This window comes from Amaranthus tricolor, chromosome 15 (assembly GCF_026212465.1).
Source record: "Amaranthus tricolor cultivar Red isolate AtriRed21 chromosome 15, ASM2621246v1, whole genome shotgun sequence".
Classification (NCBI taxonomy): Eukaryota; Viridiplantae; Streptophyta; class Magnoliopsida; order Caryophyllales; family Amaranthaceae; genus Amaranthus; species Amaranthus tricolor.
Genome location: NC_080061.1, coordinates 7,174,187 through 7,195,682, shown reverse-complemented (window position 1 = coordinate 7,195,682; position 21,496 = coordinate 7,174,187). Strand labels below are relative to the sequence as shown.

General features: G+C 31.7%; 1 protein-coding gene across 2 annotated transcripts; it reads right to left on the bottom strand.

Annotated features, from left to right (window-relative positions):
* Nucleotides 1–882: 882 nt before the first annotated feature.
* On the bottom strand, nt 883–10,392 carry LOC130800836 (auxin response factor 19-like). 2 transcript variants are annotated; one of them, XM_057664538.1, is made up of 14 exons: nt 9,542–10,392; nt 8,960–9,072; nt 7,631–7,729; nt 7,483–7,539; nt 6,995–7,150; nt 6,835–6,919; nt 6,590–6,680; nt 6,320–6,484; nt 6,075–6,197; nt 5,853–5,928; nt 5,633–5,771; nt 3,598–5,351; nt 3,063–3,253; nt 883–1,528 (listed from the first exon to the last, which is right to left on the bottom strand). In XM_057664538.1, the coding sequence occupies exons 1-14, from the start codon at nt 9,588–9,590 to the stop codon at nt 1,393–1,395; spliced, it is 3,234 nt and encodes a 1,077-aa protein (XP_057520521.1). In that variant the 5' UTR covers nt 9,591–10,392; the 3' UTR covers nt 883–1,392. The 2 variants fall into 2 exon arrangements, with proteins under 2 accessions (XP_057520521.1, XP_057520522.1); XM_057664539.1 differs by lacking the exons at nt 8,960–9,072; nt 9,542–10,392 and having other exon boundaries at nt 7,483–7,535; nt 7,631–7,735.
* Nucleotides 10,393–21,496: the final 11,104 nt, after the last annotated feature.

Sequence of the window (21,496 nt, the reverse complement as noted above, 5' to 3'; positions counted from 1 at the left end):
ATTTCTATTCAATCATGGTGTAAATCACCACAAAAAAAATAAATAAAATTTAAAAAGATAAAAGAAAATCCCAAGTAGAAGTTTCTATTCAATCATGGTGATTTGTAAATCACCGCAAAAAAAAATAAATAAAATTTAAAAAGATAAAAGAAAATCCCAAAATTCTTCCCTATCAAATCAAGTCACATCAGGATGATTTATCAAGTTAACAAATAATCATTATTTACCTAAATTATAGCCGAGTCGACTCAAACATTATACTTTGGGGGAAATATATTCTTCAATCATTATCGCACATTCTGTTGTGCAAAAATTAGGCAACATTAAATTGCATTGGTTGCATTGTAAAGATTTTAACAAAATGATTCTTGCGTTTTGATTGTGTATAAAAATCGCACTTTGTGCCATATTAAGAAATATCTCATGTTTTTGATCAATATTTATGCGTTACTGCAATTACGATTGTTATTGCATTTTGCACTATGGTACATATTCAATAAGTTTCAGGTGAGCTTTCTCTAATTTTGTGTTGATTATCAAAAAGTAGAGATTTTAAATAGAAAGAACATAATATTCATCAACATATCACTTATAAGGGTTTTTGGTATTAAGCTTTTTATTAAGCTTTTCGTTGACACTTAACTTTTAGCTTTTTTATTGATTAAATAGGCGAAAAGTATTTGGTAAATAACTTTTAACTGAAAAGTTAACTTTTAAGTCAAAACCAAAAAACTATTCATTATAATTTTTTATTTGTTTTTGACTCTTTACCTTTTTTTTTTTATAATAAACAGCTGATAGCCAAAAATTAATTTTTACCAAAATATCTTAATAGCTAGTTTAAACAACTAGCGTATCAACTAATATTTTCAACTCTAGCAATTTCAGTCAACAATTTCAACTAACAACCATTTGTCAAACAGACCAATAGACTAACCTGCATTTTCAGGTTGTTGGCCACAGCTAATCAATCTTAGCCATTGGGTTTTACAATTAGTTAAATTTCAAGACATTCACTTCTATAACATTAACTTAAATAATAAGATTAATGGTACTTTTAACCGACAGTTCAAGACTTTTACAAATATGTACACCATCAACTACAAGAATTTGAAGCCAATTCTTTTAATACCATTAAAATTTAAGTTAAGACTTGGATAAATACAGAGTTGAACTTGAAGACATAGCCCAAGACTTACATCCTGCTTAATCATAGGATAGTCTGGCCGTTGCAATGCAGAACAAAACCGACAAGCCAGCCAAACTTGGCTTGCACTGCAGCAGTTTGCAGCAATGCATAAAAATCAGCACAAGTACAAGCCAAGGCTAAATTCTCCAGTTGAGTCTGCACTCAAAAAAGTGGCACTATTGAAAGAAGCGTGTCGTAGAAGTTCATACGTTTCCACCATCAGAACTACTACAGGCTTGATTCTGTAAAGAAGCATTCCCAAAGTCACCATCAAGGCTCATTTGTTGGACTTCTTGCGGAGAGAGGATTTTTATGCAGCGAACGCAGTTTACGAAATCCCTGAAATTTACAACACCGTGTTAACTCAAAACAAGCGGACGATAATGAATAAGTAGCTATGATGGTAAAATAGCAGCCAACAGAAAAGTTTCAGCCATAAATTGCGGTGGAAACATAGTTTATAGATAGTTTAGACACATTAATTGTACACCGTATCGATATTTTTTTAAAATCATTGCTAAAAGCGTCATCAAGGTTTTATGGAAAATACAAAGTCTAAATCACTAATCTAGAGATGGTTCGTTAGTTTGGAACAGCCTAAATAGAAATGCAGTATCAGACGAAGACGTAACAGATATAAGCAAGCCATGACCTTGTTTGTTTGTGACCGCACAGGGCACATTTAATTAAAGCCATGACCTTGAGTTCAATGCTTTAGAAAACTAATTTCCTTTATGCTGTCAAATCGATATTATTTGGGTACTTGTGTCTTCGACCCTCTTGTTCAGATTAAGTGCATCAGTGTTTAGCTCCTTGCAGTCATACTATTTTGTGAAGGCTAAGTTCAGAAAGTTTTTTTTTTTTTTTTTCCAGACTATCATGGGCTAGGCTGCTGGGGCATTTAGGGGTCATTCTATTGGGAAGAACCAAAAGAATTGAGTAAATTTGTAATTTTATCGTAGTAGATACTGCATGAAGACAGTTTGCCCTCAGTTGGTGCCCTTCTTTGGCTTCCTTTTAACACGCTCATTTTTCTGGACTACTGCCATCTTCATCTGCTCTAATCCATAATATCAATATGGAAGCACATAAAGCACAATGCTATCCCATTCACAAGAAAACATCTTTGGAGAGGAAAACCAAAAATGCACTTTATTATTATTAGAGATGCTCAAAAGCAGACCCAAAAATTCAATATTTACCGGTAAACGATCCCGGCTTGACCCAATTTCAAAATTAATTTGACATTATGTAAAAATCAATGTGGACCCAAAACCTTGGTTTTAACCGACTCATAAAACCTAATATGAAATCGACCTAATGACCCGAATCAACAACTTAAATTATTATCATACATGTAAACATGAGTGTTACTATATATAGAAAGTTGTCTAGAGTAATTATTGAAATGGTTTGCTCTCAGTGTACTAATCGGCTATATACATTTTCATGCAGCTCTTAAATGTGTTCGGTGCATTCGCATCATTAAAAAACAGAAACAATTTATGCCACCATGGCTGATGCAAATAAAAGATTAATTTGACTAACTTCATAGTTCATATTTGGTTGGTTATCTATGTCCAGGCTGAGATTTATAAAATTTCTATGCAAAGTTTATCAGAAAATGAATTAAAGAGTCAAAGAAACCACATAGGGGTCACTTTTTTCCGAAGGCATGGAATATGCTTATCACGATTATTGCTTTCCTTATGTTTTCCTATTCTCTTTGTCATTTTTTGGGTGCGAGTCAGGTGGGGTGGGGAACTGTTAGGGAGGGGGGAAGGGCTGTTTTCCATGTTACACTATAAGCTGCACAGACGATGGAAGGTCACAATCTACATGAAGGAAACCGATATAAGCAAGTTAGACTTACTCCCAAGGATCATCACCAACGAGCAGAACATCATTTTCATGGTCCACATATACAAGTTTCCATCCAACTCTACCCCGGTCTTCCATCTGTCCTTCTACACCGAACATTCGAGCAAGATCCTGTTTAAGCTCTTCATAACCTGAATAACGAGTAACATCAATCGATCTACCAACTGCTCCGCGCTTGTAAACCTTAAAAAAAGAATTACCAAATCATGAAAAGTCCTATGTAATTAGCAGTATGATGAATGAGTTTGGTTGAAATACTTCACATGTGAGGAGGAAGATCCCACATCGCTAAAAGAGCGGGTTGTAGACTTGTATATAATACTTGATGGGTGAATCTTTTAATACCATATAGTTTTGGGAAAGAGTGCAACTCATCAAGTGTTGTATGCAAGCCAAGCAACGCTCATTACTCGTGTGTTTGTGGGCCCAAGTCCGCGGTTGCCCCGTGGGTGTCTCCACATAAGCGGGCTGATGGGGTGATCATGTGACGAATTGTTAAGACCTAACAGAGTTGGTTAGAGTTTTACCTTTGTGTAAGTCCGCAATCGTTGATACTGTGTCGGTGGACCCCATGTCCCCCTATTTATAAAGCCGCCATCATTTATTGCAGAATCAATCGAATTGAATGCCACATCTGGTACACCAAATGACTGGGTGACCATTGAAGAAGAGAGCTCCTGCTGACCATCTTTGGAGTTTTCATAATTAAGCATACAACTAGAAGAGACATTATTTGAGTAATTTTTATCAAGGGTTGGTACATTTTTCGTCAACTCGGTATCAGAAACCAAGGGCGTTCCAATCTGACCATTTGTAATCGCTCCTGTGTGTTTTCTTATATCAGCTTGTGCATCCACATCATGACCAGTATCTGCTAACAAAATTGATTGTGGATGGGAAAACAGATTGCTTTGACTTATAATATCATTCTGAGAGATAGAAACTGAAGTAGCAGAGGATGTATCCAAGTAATCTATTTGAGATGAAGGAATATTCTGATATGCTTGCCGGATTAAATGTCCTTGGTTTTCAACTCTACTAATGTTAACTGAAGGCTTGACATCTACTTTCTGATGCAACTCTTTGAATGTGTTATGACCTTCCATAGCATCCAAAACAGTAGGACCATTCAAAAGATTAGTAGAACAGTGGTTATTACCCTCGCCCAAGGCATTGATTCGTTGACCCCTAGTGTTCACGGTTGCCTGAGCAGTACTAGGACCATTGTTTGTCGAAGGTGAAGTAGAGCACGACGGAATGTCATCAGTTAACGCTGATTGTCCGCCTGCAGCAGCACCAGTAAAACTATTGCTTGTTGCAGTGGAAGGACGATTTGATATAGGATTGAATGCAACACTAGCTTGACTCTGTAGTTCAGGCATTGCCCCAGACTGCTGCTGCAGGAGCTTGGGAACCTTGGGTGTTTGAGAAAATTGAAAGTTTGTTGGACTGTTAGTTTTACCCACCTGCTGTGCCATGATCTGGGGATGAGGGATAGACATCATTTGTGCTTGAGGCATATCCTGCATTTGGGGTGATGACACCGATCTAGAAAAGCTTTGAGAAACATCGAGCAGGGGTCTCTGTTGTTCTTGAAGTTGGTTTACGTGATTTGACTGCTGTAATGTGGACTGCTGAGATAAAAGTGACTGTTGCTGCTGAAGCCTTTGCAAAAGTTGAAGTTGAAGTTGGCTGTCACTAACTTGTTGCATCTGAAGTAGATTCGGTTGTTGATTGGAACCCGGAATTTGCTGCTTTTGTTGAGGTAGGCTTCCAAGGAGCTGATGGTTTTGAAGAGACGATTGTTGTTGGATTGAATTGTGATTTTGCACAAGACCACCCTGAGACTGCAGAAGAGGTGACTGAACTTGGGTTGGAGATAAGGTTTGGTTCATCAAGTTTTGCCTCGGTTGCTGAGTATCACATAAATGTTGCGACTGTATAAAAGACCCCAATGGATTTAAGACTCCCGATGACTTCTGGATCTGCTCAAGCTGCTGGACGGATTGCGCAGATCTCTGACCATTGAAGTGTAAGTTGTTTTGCGGAGGAATCTGCATGGCATTTAATCCTGATTGACGGGAAAGGTCTGAAGCAGGAAGACTCGGAAGAGTAGATCCAGGTATAGTATTCAAAAAGTTGGCCTGCATTGGGTTAACAAAAGAAGGATTTTGCTGCATGTTCATCCACTGCACTAAGCTCATGCCTGTCATAGCATTCGGATCGTCTCCAAGCCATGGCATTGACCTTTTCAGTATGCTATCCACATCAGAGTCATCATCTGTCACAAAAAGATCGATCAGATCATAACCCCTTAAAAAGTAATCAGCAAAGCACTAAAGAGTATCAATCATCTAAAATTTGGATTAAATCATATCCTCTTCAGTGTCGGTAAATTTGCTACATTTCAGCAAATTCACTTTTTAAGGAAAAGTGAGCTTTTGACTCAGCAAGCCGAGGTATAGAAGTATTATCAAGACCACGATGAGGTAACCTCAAGACGCTCGGAGTGTCACATGAATTATTGGAAATGGAAGCCCATAAAGCAGTAGTGATAATTACCAGGCATGCCTGGTAGCCGTGGACGCTTTGGTCTGAGGAACGATGGAGGACATATAAAAAATGGAGCTGTTACAGGTTCAATCTCCCAAACAGAAACCCTGTTACGCCTTTCTCCAGCAGCGGATTCATCCCAGCCAACCTGCAAGCAGATCTCCAGTAATCTTCAATGATATGCCCAAAATAAGCTGCACATAATTTGAATTAGGGTGCAAAATTTTACCTGTAAATTACGCCACTGCGAGTTCTTCCAGCGCGCAGGATCAAGATCACTGATACCTGTAATGGTGCCCATATACCTGCAAATTCACAAATTTGGCCCATTTGTACTCAGTTTTCACTACCGAGTGACAGACGATTTCCGGAATAGATTCATGTTCTACACATTACAGTACATTATTATTAAAACAATTTGGCTGCATCGTACACTACATTCCGCTATTACCTTCTAGTTCCCGATTCTTCAGTTTCAAACATCATTCTAAATCGCATACCAAGCGATACTTGTTGACCATAAAAGGCCTTGTAGTACTTGGCAAGTGGAATCACAAATTCTGATGGACTAGCTCTGCACAACCCAAATAACAAAACCTTTTAGAACAGAGCTTTATGCTCACGACGTAGCAACTTCCCGTAGGAAATTAAGCCCAAGGCTGCAGAGAGATAGTTTAGAAGAGTTCAATTTCCCACCTTGGGTTATAAAAAACTGTGAATGGACTATTGTTTGCAGCTGCATGTGCAGCAGCAGCCAGAATTCCAATATGCATGCTATCACTAGAGAGCACTGATGACGATAAATTTGTGGGTTGCCTATTAGCTCGCCTAATTCCTAAAAGAAGATGCTGTTTCTCGTCTCTGCAAAAACCAAATGGCTAATCAGTAGAGTAGTAAGGTTGAACCATTCAAGTGTAGAACGTTAGATTACTATGAAGAACTGTGTCAGCCATTCATAGTCCTTACCTGATAAACAAAACCGAGTCGCCAGCAAAAAGTCTCTTCCCGCTAACAAATAGGCTCCATCCTGTCGTTAGCAGGTGTCGTTTTGGTTGTCCTGGTGTAATAAAAACAGAAATTAGTATCTGATCTTCAAATCAACAAAGAATGTAAGTGTACACAAATGTATCTCTTTAGATTTTCTATCTTATCATCATATCAATGCCTGTGCTATTTAAGTTTCCGAACAAATACTCGAATACAGAACCTACCGCGATATATGTGGCGAAAGGTCCACACACTATCATGCAAGTCCCTGGCCTTTATTTCTTGAGCAGGTGGTTGCATAGAAAAATCCTATAGATTCAAGTGATGAGCAAAACATCTTCAATCAATTAAATTAGCATGTACTTATTGAGGAAGCACACTTACAAGAGGAGGGAAAATCTTTTCTGCTGCTCTCCGTGGCACAGAAAAGCCTCCATGGGTGCTCGTATCACTGGCAGTCAATGTTTTACAGAAAAACTCTGTCTGCGGTTTATGTGCTTTCAGTGAAAGATCAGATCTCAATAACGCTTCTTTATCGAACTGAAGAAAAGAAAACAAGCAAATAACACACATAAGAAACCAAGCATTCAATTTTTTTGTCCAATTACTGTTACATGATTCACTAATCTCCTTGTAAATCGCGAATCAAAAAGCAAATTATAGTCGGTTTTGGGCTATTCTAGTGTCATTTTGAGTGAATCACGAATTCAAAAGACGAATTATGTTACACCCATGTTCCTCGTCCACCTAGGATCTCATTTTTGGAAGATTCTAGTCAGCTGACCAAGATCTATAAACCAACTAAGAGTACTCATGTGTATCAAATGCTTGTTGAAACAAAGACATTTAGTAGCAATCAGCAATGTTCTTACAGAAGGAACGGGTTGGAGCGTCATCTGAGCATACACTTCATCAGTTTCTGGGTCTGCCTACAGATAGCAAACATGATCAGCTGTGAGATGCAGTTACATTAAATCACAACATCCCAAGAACAATACAAGAGGACAGGTATATCTTTACATGCAATGTAACATTATGAAGTAGACATAGTAGCTTTGAAGGCAAATTTGTATAGTTTGGTATCTGAGCATCCACATCTTTCTTCATAGAAGCAGCCACCTGTTCGTTTCGAGAATCATGTCAAAAAATCAAGGTGAAAAAAACCCTCAAATATAACTGCAGTCAAATAACAAATATTCTATTAGCCTCTTTTGTGAGACCGTCTCACCGTGAGACGAGTCCATACAAAAGGTCCATTATACTAAAAGTTTTTATTATCCGGCTATTTAAACCAAGTATGGGGCACGTCTCATGGTGAGACAGTATCGTACAAAATTTTGTGATATTCTATATACCATTAGTTTATAAATGGAGAATCTTCAATCAGTTACATAAACTTATAGCCCTTAAGACATCAGCATACTTCAATTAGGGCAGGATCTTCCATGTGGATAGAAATATTTGTCAATATTTATTGAACTATAGAAGGGTTGGGCAGAAAAAAGAAATCAACCCTTTGGATGTTGTTGGTGTCATGAAAATGTATTAAATAGATTTCCCAAAATAGCAATATATTGTTGTAGACATAGTCATCAACTCAGTATTCCGCACTATATACAGAATCATACTTTGGATGTTGAACCGTAGAGCTATATTTAGCAACTTCCTAAAAAGCATTACCAAGTAATATTACAATCCAACCAATAATAGTTACAAAAAGGAGTGGGATTATCAACCAAAAAACAAGAAGATTTGGATGAGAAAAAGGAAATACACATACAATAGAAACATGGACCACAAACAAAAGACCAGATAAAGACCAGCAGTCTCACAAACTAAAAGGTTTCCTTATTAGTAACACTCAAAATTAGGGAAAACAAAAAAGACCCTATTAATGCATTCCCATTTCCAAATCATTAAACATTACCAACTATAAACAAACCAAAGTAACTATAGTAACTTTATTAACCTTATACCAAAATACAACTCCAAAATTACAATAATTACAACACAACTTACCAAAAATAACAAAAACTACAACTCTTTTTGGTTCAAAAGGGTATAGACCAAATTTAATCCTTTTTTAACATCACAATTTAACAAGACTTAACTGACTAAACTAGCTGAACAAAAACGATAACTTAAACACTTGTGTGGGTAAAAAAGTTTGTATTGACAAATTCGATCATGTCTCGAATTAGATACTAACAAGACTTTACGAACTTAACTAGCTAACGACTCGATCCAAGATATTTACATACACACAATAAACAAAATTAAACCCGACCAAGATATCATACTCAAAACCCGACAAATACCAGGATGTACACCTCTAGTTGGAAGGCAAACCTGTTCACTATGACCTTGTGGAAAATACACAACGTGGGTGCCAGCAGCAGGTAAATTTACAAGAGGACCTGCACACGCCTGCCATAACTCTGGGTTTATGGTTTTCTTCTCTCCTGCAACCACATCCTCACACGTATTATCATCATCATCATTTTCTCGCACAAATTTTATCCAATAAATTACTACTATAAATTATTTTTCCATGTAATTTTATTTTTATTATATTACATTACCCTTCATAAATTTTTGATTCATAAAGAACACGGTACAAAAAAATAGGAGGAAATCTACCCAAAATTTTCTCACTAACCCCAAAACTAAATGTTATTGCAAAATCAAACAAATATTAATTGAACCCATTAAAGAGCATTGTACAAAAAATTAAAGTATTTCCCTATTTACAGGGAGCAATAATTATTAAGTCCAACCAATTTTAATAAAAAAAATTGTTGAAATGGAAAAAAAAAAAAAAAAAAAAAAAAAAAAAAAAAAAGAAAGTGGAAATCTATGAAAAAAATTACCCAATAAAATCCATCCCAAAATAAAAGGAACCCAAGAAAAAAAGTAAGATATAGATCAAACCTTCAGAAGAATTAGTATTAGGTGAGTTTGTAGTCACAGTAGGCTTCATTTTCAAGCGATCTTAGATCAGAGGAGAGAGAGAAAACAACCCTAAAATTGGAAATCAAATGAACATAAATCAAATTTATTTAAGTTGAGCTACAATATTGAGCTGAATAGCCTAAGAGATCAAGCTCCGGCAACCGTCAAAGTCAAGTTTCCGGTCAAAGTCACCGGTAAAGTGAGGTGGGGTTGTAAACAAAATGGGAAAACAAGAAAAACAAGAGGGAGAAAGGAAAGGGAAGGTTGCTGAGGAAATGAGAGACCATATGCTGTAACTATGCCCCCTATAATCCCCTACATGTTCCAGTCACTTTCTCTCTCTAAATTTTTTTCTAATTTTTTAAACGATTGATAGCTGATAGCCGAATGTAGTGTCAGATTATGTAAAAAGATTTTATCAATCTATTACCCAATAAGATCGGCAAATCAGTTGAATTATCAAACATTGCTTTTAGCTGACTAAGCAAATCAGCTAAATTATCAAACACTACTTTTAGCTGATTTGACAATATGAATCAGCTAACACTCGTAAACAGTTGAAAAACCCAGGTAAGCTAATTTATCAAACATCTTTGTACAATCATTATCATCGTACTTAATAAATGTCACACATAGAAAACTATAATCAAGATCTATAGAGGAAAGAATAATGACAATTCATACTCATAAAAGAGGATGCGGTTGAAGAGTTATTTGTTGGAAAAATGATGATCGATAATTTGAGAAATTAATGACCTTTTGGGTAGGAAATAGTTTGAGAAAAATAAATGGGAAATGAGAGTGAAAGAGATGAAGAATGATGATGATTGATGAGTATGTTTATCTCTCTAAAAGGGTAAGAGGGAAAAAAGTTGCTTAGGAGGAATGAGCAACAAGGGGACCAAACTAGGTTGGTGGGGCCATAAAATGGGGGTAAGAATTATTGCAATTACTATTTGGTTGGATTTATTTAGCATTTGGATAATTAGACACATTGTAAAATAGTCTCCCATTGGATACAACATTCATATGTACTATTAAAGGTTTGTTTTGGTTGATGTCTAGTTAGTCCCTTTGTAATAGGGAGCATAAAAGATTAAAAAATAGTGTGGATTTTAAATTTATGTAAATATAATTAAAATAAAGAAAAAAATGAAAGTTAATATATGAAAAAAATTTAAGAAAAAGTTAATGACATTATCAAAATGAAAATAGAGAAAAAAAAAAGATTTAAAATAAAAATATTGAAAACTTGGTGGGGACATAGAGAGTGCATGATAATTGCAATATTGATGGTCCAAGGAGTATTGAATTGGATTGTTTTATTTTTTTTTTAATATCTTGGGTAATAAGAGTTTGTCAAGATGAATAACTAGAAACAAGCAAAAATTTAGACTTTGTATGATAAATGACTTTTTAAAATTAATTAGTTGGTTTTTAGCTTTTTATTTGTCAAATAGTTAAAAATATGTTCTATTGTGTAATTATTAAGACAACTAAAAGACTAACTTTTAAGCTAAAAGAAAAATTATTTTGGCAGTTTTTATATTAAGATTGATTTGTTGGTTCATCTTTTCTAATAAACAATCAATAAGCATATTTATCAAATATTTTTATAAAAAATTAGCTTATTCAACTAACTAATAACAAAAAAGGATAACGCTTTTAGTTGCTCAAACTAGCTAGTTGCACTAGCTATCAATTATCAACCAACTTTAAGACATCCAAATTTAAATAAAATTGCATTAGGATACCAATTCATGTACGCTTGGGTTTTGTTTGTAGAGTGAAATGCTATAAAAATTAAACACCTGTAGTCTACAAGTAGTGTATTTTCGGTTTTAGTTGACTTTGTTTTCCTTAATTTCCGTATAAGGTGAATTTTCTATTAGCAAAACGATGGGAGAATTATCGGAGTATTGAATTTCTATCACAAAGATGAAAACTTGAGTTTTGTTCATGGATTGTTGGGTTTTTCAATTGTTGCATCTAAGTAATTGGTTTACTAGACAATGTATACGACTTTTGCCTCATTCATTATATTTCTTATGTCACAATGTTATCTTCCAATTTCGTTTTTAGTACTCTTCATCAATTATTTTTAGTTCATATTTTATTTTTGATCTATAAGTTAAAACATAGTCAAGTAAAATTTCGTCTGATTCATTTCGATGTTAATTTTATTATATCGAATTTTAATAGTTTTTAATTATACCCGATTAGAAATATTAATTATTAAAAGAGTGCATTCGCGTGTGTGGGAGCTTATATAGTTGTTATACTTAACGACTTCTCCCCCCCCCCCCCCTTAACGACCTCTCTAGCTCCCCTCCCCCTTGCAGGTAGTTACGCCATCAAAGAAGAAGGCAGACACCTTGCAGCCCACCATCACCAGAACCAAATCTCAGTCGCCGACAACTAATGAGCAATCCCCTCTATCAAAACCCAAGTGCCTCCTCTAGGTAGTTGTATGTCACTCACCTTTCTTCTTTGCATGGCCTATCTTTTGGGGGTGTATCTTAGTGCGCGCATGTGTACAAAAACATGACTCTGACTATGACTATGATTATGATTTGTGAGAGATAATAGGTTGATGATGAATAAAAATAGAATGCGAAAATAATATTGAGATTAGGGTTTGAGTTTTGAATACTTAGTTTGTATTAAATCACAATGACGAATTACATTGATATTTATACATGAACTACTCAGCGAATAAAGGAAACAAGAATAACAAAATATATTACTTTCCTAGAATACAAATATACTAAAATACTTTATTTCCTACAAATGACTATGACTATGACTATGTCAATGTGCTACCTTCCTCACTCCATGAACCCAACTTGCAAGAAATACTAGGGTGATAACTATGACTATTCGCATGTATGCAAAAATAAATGGAAAAATGATAGTGGGATGAAGGGAGTAGATAGTTAGAGATATTATGGGTTTGAATTTGCTAAGCAGTGAATTTCTATACGAGAATTATAAACCATAATATAGAAAAATCTATTTAAGTGTTCAAATTGGTTTCAAGTATGATATATGATATTTCAGGGAGTTAATTTCGTTCTTTAAGTATATGTAAATATTTTGATAATTTAGTTTAAATTCTATCTATGATTCAATCAAGCTAGATCATATTTAATTTTGATTAATCAATCAATTTTGAAAAGTTTATACTTGTAGCCATTCTTATGAAAAAGAGAGGGATTACCCCCTCCATTCTTTAATAAAGTTCTCATAAGAAATGTTCACAAGAATTAAGAAAAATAGAATTTTTTAAATAGCAGAAATATTATTTTACTGAATAATAAATTTGATGGAGGAAAATTGAAGACCATAAACATTAAAAAATATTAAAGAAACTTAGTAGAAAAAATATAGGGACCACAACTAAAAAAAAGTTTTTATAAAGTTAGTGGAATATACGTAGGGATCATAAGAAACAGATAATGATAAAATAAAGTTAGTGAAGATATATGGGGACCATAAGGAATAGAAAAATGATAAAACAAAGTTAGTAAAAAATACGTGAAGATCATAAGCATCATTAAAATATTAAAATAAGGATGAGGAAGATTATTTTTTGTCCAAATTTGTAATATAAATAGAAAGATTCCTTATGAGAACAACAAATGAAATATTCTAAAATGGCAAATGGGAATTTCTTTTGGGGACGAATGGAGTATTTCCTTGTCCCATTTATTTTGACGATATGTAAATTAAAAAGCATTTACAATGAAATTCGAAATGCTATTAAATGAGGGAAACAGAGAAGTACTCCCTTTGTCCCTAGAATTTTGCAACAATTGCCTTTCAGGAAATGTTTATCATTGGTCTTAATTAACATTTTATTCTTAATCTATAAGTTTAAACATAATTAAGTGAGATATTATTTGATTCATTTCAATGCAAAAATTATTAATATAAACTATTTTATAAATTTTTATAATAGGCTCCCTCCGTTCTTTAATTTAAGAAAAATTATATTATTTTATTAAATAATAAATTTTATGGAAGATATGGTGATCACAACTAATAAAAAAATATTTTTTATAAAGTTAGTGAACATGTGGAAACCATAAGAAATATAAAAATGTTAAAATTAAGTTAGTAGAAGATATGTAGGAACTATAAGTATTATTAAAATAAAGATAGATAATGTTATTTTTGTCCAAAGTTTGTTATATAAATAGAAAAAATTCTTTATGGAAACAACAAATAAAACATTTAAAATGACAAATGAAAATTTCTTTAAAAACGAACATAGTATAATAAAAGATATTAGGTAAAATTACCAGAAATAATACAACATTCTGCTTATTTTTCTACAATAATACGAACTTTTGATCAACTATGAATAATACCAACTTAGGGGGTGTTACCTACAATATCCCTAACATGTTAAAAAACAAACTATATGAGAATATATGACAAAAAAATTGGTAAATTATTTACGGTAGTTTTTCCAAGATATTATTCATTTGCATATTACTTCCTTCCTTTCAAAATACTTGTAACATTTGATTTATCACGCAGTCTTATATACTAATTCAATATTTAATATATTTAATTACGTATAATAAAAAATTATAAAAATTTGATATTTATAATCTTTCCTACAAGACGAATCAAACAAGATCTCACTTGACTGTATTTTAACTTATAAATTAAAAATTAATCACAAATTAAAAATGGCTAATAATTAATATCATATATCCTAATATTACAACTAATCTGAAAAGGAGGTGCGTATTAGTTAGTGGTCTCGAGTCTTGGCATCGAACTTGAACCTGGCGTCTTAGCTGGACCACATGATAAGTTAAGATTCATAGAAATATAATAATTGACCATTATTTGACTGTCACATGGCTACCGTATGTCACTATTCACCACCAATCCTCAAATTAAATAAATATATAGAGGTGTTTTACAAATTAGTTTACCAGGTCTTTAAACTTCGTCATATTTTTCATTTTATCGCCGCCCCTTTAAATAAAATTACAAATTTACCTCTGATTTTTTAAAAATTACAACTTTGTCACTCCCTACAAATTTCTTAATAATAATAATATAAATGAATTAATAATAATAATAATAATAATAAAATAAAAATAAAAAATCAATCAAAAGCTTTAAAATTACCGTTTCATTCTCTTGATCTTTCATTTTTCTTTTTTTTCTTTTTGCTTTGATTTTTCACCACTAATTGTTGAAGATTGGATTATGTTGATATATATTATTATTGTGATTGTTATTATTATTATTATTAAATTTTTATTTTTGTTTTAATTATCATATTTAATTTATTTTTAATTATATTATTATTGTTGTTATTAATATTATATTATATTATATTATTATTATTATTATTATTATTATTATTATTATTAATATTATTAATATAAATTTACCAAAAAAAAAATTAAATAAATAAAAATGAATCGCCCAGAACCGGGCGATTGGACCCCGGTTCAATCGCCACTTTTTTGGCGATTGAACCGGGGTCCAATTGCCCGGTTCTGGGCGATACATTTTTTTTTCTTTTTGAATAATAATTATTATTTTTAATTTTATTATTGTTGTTGTTATTATTATTATTATTATTATTATTATTATTATTATTGTTATTATTATTAATTTTATTTATATTCTTTTTGAAGAATATAAAAAAGTTAATTATTATTATTATTGTTGTTATTGATATTATTATTATTAATATTATTATTAATATTATTATTATTATTATTATTATTATTATTATTATTATTATTATTATAAATAAGAAATTTGTAGGGAGTGGCAAAATTGTAATTTTTTAAAAATTAGGGGCAAATTCATAATTTCATTTGGAGGGGGGTGGCGATAAAACGAAAAGGGATGGCGAAATTTAGTAACTCCCATTAGTTTATTGAGCAATTTTAACTTATTTTGATATAAATAGAGGGTTCGGTGATCAAACCAGCTAATGTTAGTGTTTGGCAAATTAACTGGTTGAAGCAACTTATTGATACGAATAAACTGTTTTTGAACAAGCTGCTTATAGTAGCGGGTTCAATATCAGCTGATTAAACTAGTTAATAAAATCAGTTGGTCAAATAAGCCACTTTGATCAACTATCAGCCATTTGCCAAATACCCTCCTACTCTTGGTGTCCCTTTTTATTTTGCAATTGTTATAAAATTGGTGAAATTTAGTTAAAATGATAATTGGATTGAAAACAAGTAAATAATAAAATAAGTGATTAAAATTAAGATAAAGAATATATTTGTAGATAATATTAAAACAAATAGAGTAGATTACTAAAAAAGAAAAGAGGTACAATTAATCGGGACAAAGCGAGTAATTAATATAGTGGAGTTTCATATCACTAGATTATAAAGAAAAGTAAGAAGATAATGTCTTATATGTAATTAGTTTATATTATTTTAGTATATACTAATATTATAAATATTTAAACAATAAGTATTTTCACTTGACAAGTATAATTATTAGAAAATATTTGTGAATACAAGACTTTTACTTGGACCAAAGCATTTTATATTAGAGATAATCTTACGAGAGACCGTCTAAAAAACAATTATTTTCATAATGTGAACTGTTTAACCTATACATTATACCATGTTTGCTAAGTAAATAACTGTAATTTACAGATTTATTAAATCACACGTAGGTGTAATCTATACATAGTTCCATGCTTTTAATGATTTTGTTTTCTTTTTTCATGCTTTTAATGATTTTGTTTTCTTTTTTTTATTTTGATTATCGTATTAATTTCTCTTTTGTCTTTTATGGTGATTTACAAATCATCATGATTAACTTAAATTTTCTATATACTCTTATTATTCTTGTAGAAAATCATAATACGAAATTCTATTTGGGTTTAATCTAATGAATACTAAATTTATATTTCTTTATCAATGAGAGTAACATCTCTGTTTGGACTAATGTGAATTGGAGTATTACAACAATTTGGGTTTACATTAAAGCCGAGAGGGCGTGTGTATAAAAGCCTAAAAGTAGAGATGCGGACGATATCTTTTTGCCAACAGTTGAATCCCCAAAAGATTGTCTACGTGATGCCTCCATGTCCACCAAATCTCCATATCTACACTTTCTTTTTGTTTTTTGTTTTGGTTTTATCTTTCCACTTGTCCATTTCAATTCTTCTGCTTAATCACAAACTCTAATAAGAGATAGTCTTTTTAAAAGATCATTTTTAATTAGGTTGATTTAAAAAGAAAAATATAAAGTAAATTTTTCGGTAGGCATTAAGAATATTATAAGTAGATATTTAGAAAATTGTAAGTACTTAAGTATTTACTCGGTGGGCATTAAGTATATTATAAGTAGGCATTAAAGATATTTTTAAATATGCATTAAGAATATGGTAAGTAGACTAGTAGGCTAAGTTTCTCAATAGACATTAAGAATATTGTATGTAGGCATTTAAGTACTTTTTGGTGGGTATTAAATATAATATACGTAGATATTAAGAATAATGTAAATAAGCATTAAGGTTACAATAAGTGGAAATTAAGATTTAATGGAATGGGCATGACACACTTCTTTTAAAGATTTGCTATTGAGACTAAAGAGTTGATATTACAAAGAGTTGAGTAGTGGAATTGTTTCAAAAATATAAATATGATAAATTCATTGAGATAGATTAATAAAATATGTAAGACAAATTCATTAGGATAAAAGAGTAATGGCTAAGGGTGTCAATATTAGTTTTCTATATTAATTATGAGTTTGAAAATATTTACACCATGAAAATATTAGTCTCTTGAAAGATTGTCTTTTGAGAGACGTATTTTAAGACCAATCCATTATACATTAATGTCTACATATCATATTTTTAATGTCTACTTACATTATTCTTAATACTTTTTTACCGTATTCTTAATGTCTACTTTCTATATCTTAAATGTCTATTTATAATATTTTTAAAAATATTTAACGAGCAAGTCCATTTAAAGGAGCTCTCCACCATTTGTCCCAACTCCTAAGATAGACTTGTCCTTATTAATAATTACATGTCCCTTAATCACTAATCTCTAAGCCCTTTTTTCCATGCACTATTTCACAAGCTCTAATTCCACCGTTCTTGTTGACTTCTTATTTCAATATGGTGTATTAAAAAATTCCTAATCAATCGATAAAAAAATTTATATTAAAATAAATAAAATAAAAAAATAAATTAAAATAATAAAATTCTCACCCTATCACATTCAACCACATAAGGATAATTTCTTAACTCACAAATAAACGTTATTTATTAAGACCTTCTCAGAATGTATTTGCTACTAGCGTGGGCTACTTAATTGGGTAGTTCTTCTAGTCTTCATGTTTTTTTTATATGACTACCCATATTTGTCGAAAATTTAAAACAAATAAGCAAAAATATATATATATATATATATATATATATATATAAATCACATTATAGTCAACTTTTAAAACTATTTCTCAAGATAAGCAGTTTTTTTCCAAATCTGAGGTTTGAGGTTGTTCTCAACTAGTAACAGCGAACAATGGCAGAGGGTTCAAAAAAAGCAAAGGGTCTGTTCATTGTTACTAACAGCAAACAAAGCTAAAATTTGGTCAAACAGGGGGATCTGTTTTTTTAGCTCGCATCTGTTATTAACAGCGAACAAATACTGAAAGTCAAAAATAGTCAAAAGTCTTTGTTTGCTATTAGTAACAGAGAGCAAGCTCTTTGACTTTTTTGACCTCCCGTCGTTATTCGCTTTTACTAACATCGAACAACCTCAAACCACAACTTTGAAAATTATTTTGCAAAGTTTGTTATTATATGAAATTTTATATATTTTTTCTTACTTGTTTCAAATTTTCCATATTTGTAAATGTTGTCATGAATCTAAGAAATAGAAAAAATATTAAAACGAAAAAAAAAGGACGAAGTAGATGAGAAAAAGAAATAGAAAAAATTGGAAAATTAAATATGAAAGAAAAATAAAAATAAGAGATTGTGCTAAGTTGTATGAAGTCATGGGTAACAGTGTTTAACGGGCCCTGCTCTCATTTTGAGCCTTTATCCAATTCATTTTTAAAAGGATTTTGTAGAGGCCGGGTTAAAAATAGGTTAGGTCGAAACAAACTCTATTATAATAAAATGAAGTGGGTTATAAAAGGGATTAATAAGGGTCGAAACGGACATTTATAAATAGTATAATTGATAGATTCTTTAATTATTATAAATGACAATAACAACGGGGATTTATTATAAATGTTTATAACATTTTTATCCATTATCACCCAACCAATCCATTTGGGTAATTTTTCATACAAACTATGTTACTGTTAGAGTAGGGTCGTAAGAACGGAAGCGAGCATAAAGGTGTCAAACAAGGTTAAAGATTATGGTTTGATGACAGAGCCGTTTTTAAGAGTAGTTTTAAGGTTTAACTATCTCAGACCTAGTTTATAAAGGACCTCAAATTGAGTTAATCCTAATTATTAAAAGTTAGTTTGTGCATAAGAACCTTATCATTATGTGATCTTAAATTTGTAAATTTATTTGACATTAATGTGATGGAAAATAAGAGAAATTATATGATGTAATGTTGGAGAAAAAAAACCGAAACTTTACTTATACCATGGCCTTTTTTATGTTTTGCCTAGGGCCTAAAAATTATTAAAAACGGCACCGCTTGAAGGAGATTTAAGGTAATTTTAAGTATAAAAACTAATGCAAACATTAACCCACCATGATTTAAGGTGGTTCACCATTAATGACATGCACCATCTAAGTTAGTGTATTCATTATGTGTTTAAAAGATATAAGAGCTAAAAGCTCAATACAACTTGAAGGAATTACATTAATATAATGGAGATACATGAGTGTTTGTGAGAGAATTAACATTACCGAAGAATTATGAATATGGTAAGAATAGAGTATGGAAGGCTCAAGCGTATTGCATTGCTCTGCTCTACACTCACTAAATACATCACGTAAAACAACAAGTGTTGAAAAAGGCTAGAGCCCCTGCTCGTTCGAGCATAGTCTTCGCTCGTCCGAGAAGGTGGTATAGAGCAGCTTTAGGCTCCTGTTCTGATCTTTCCACGTGATCTTTTTGTTCCCTCTTCCCACAGGATCTTCTAGTTGTTGTGTTGTGTACTGCTCCCTCCAATTCACTAGTAATGTCTCATTTGCTTTTTGTATACTATTTATCTTTTACTCTTAATTTGTATTTTATTATTAATCTATAAGTTAAAACATAGTTAAGTTGGGTCTTATTTGATTCGTCTCAATGCAATGATTATTCATATCAATTTTCCGTAATTTTTAATTGTGCACAATTAGAGATATTAAGGATTGAATAAGTGCATTGGATAAAGTGTATAAAGTAAATGAGACATTAATAGTGAGTTGAAGGGAGTATTTTTTTGAAAGCACTCCACTTACTTGTTCCTTGCACACTAAGTGTGTGTACTATTTCCAAGTCGTGGAGCATCCTTTACCATTTAAGATAATCTCAAGGTCTTGCATAAGGTTTGTTACACCTATCTTTGAGTCCAAAATCCTTTAAAATTCGAATGTCATGTAAAACCATGACTAACAGTAACAAAACTCAAGTCACTCTCTTTCGATACAATGGGCCCGCCTCATATACTTTGTCATGTGGATGCCGGATATTTGATTTTAATCATTGAATATGTTCTTGTTGTAATCTCATATGTTCTTGTTCTTATTCTTGTTGAATATGCCGAATACTTTATCACTATTAAGGGCAAAATTGTCTAAATTTAAGAGCCATTTAATGACATTGGGGCAATGAAATATTATACTCATACCAATTTATAAACTAAAGAGTCATTTAAATTCTCATAATCTACCCTCATTCTTTACGTTGTTGAAATCCCATCCTAGAAAATAGTATTCCAAAAACAATGTTAACTAATAGATTTGGAATTGCAATAAAATTGTACCGTTGTATTTGATCAAAATTTTGTTGGTTAGTGTTCCTGTTTTGGATAGCATGGGTGATGGGTCCAATTACAATATCAAGCTTCTCTAATTTTTTAAGTAAGATAAAATGACCTTAAAAAAAACTCATAAACTTAAAGTTTTATTATTGGACTATTTAACCTAAGTATATGATATGTCTCACGATGAGATCGTCTCATAAAAGAATTTGTGAATTTTTGTAGGCTGAGGTGGAAGGAAAATAAAATGTCGAATTGATTACAAGGTTTTATTGGCTGAAAAAAGTACTAATAAATTCGTTAATAAAATTGTCTTATAAATGGTGATTTATATTTGTTGAAGTGATCTAATGTACTTATACAATCACAAAGTAATTATTTATAATCTTAAACTGATTATTTATAATCTTAAACTGATTATTTATAATTTAAAAATAACCAATTATAATCTTTAAGTGATCACTATCACCTTAAGGTAATCAATAACAATTTTAAAATGATCATCTATAATTTTAAAATAATCAAAGAAATAAATTTGAGTTCATTTCATCGTAAAACGTTCTCATATAAAACTTACTTAAAATACTTCATCCGTTCTAATTTACTTGTAATGTTTGCTTTTTTTTTCACGCAGTTTAATGCACTAATTCAATGCTTATTATCTCTAATTATGTATAATTAAATATTATAAAAAATTTATATTAATAATCTTTGTAATGAGACGAATCAAACAAAATTTCACATGACTATATTATAAGTTTATAACGTATAGATTAAAAACTAATCACATATTAAGAGTGATAAATAAATAGTGTCATTCTTCTAATGTTGCAACTAATTTGAAACGGAGAAAGTATCATTTTGAAGTCATATAAAAGTCGAATTCGATTACAAGATCAGTTAAATATCAGACCGTGGGGTCTATATGAAATAGAATGATACAAAGACCCTATGCATGTATCTTGCTCTCTTGGT

What these genes read in the sequence shown, in the direction of transcription:
- LOC130800836 (XM_057664538.1), bottom strand. Translation starts at nt 9,590, where the DNA reads ATGAAGCCTACTGTGACTACAAACTCACCTAATACTAATTCTTCTGAA. An exon ending in GACTCGGTTTTGTTTATCAG is followed by an intron (nt 6,485 to 6,589) that starts GTAAGGACTATG and finishes TGGTTTTTGCAG; the next exon opens with AGACGAGAAACAGCATCTTC. An exon ending in ACAGTTTTTTATAACCCAAG is followed by an intron (nt 6,198 to 6,319) that starts GTGGGAAATTGA and finishes TGGGTTGTGCAG; the next exon opens with AGCTAGTCCATCAGAATTTG.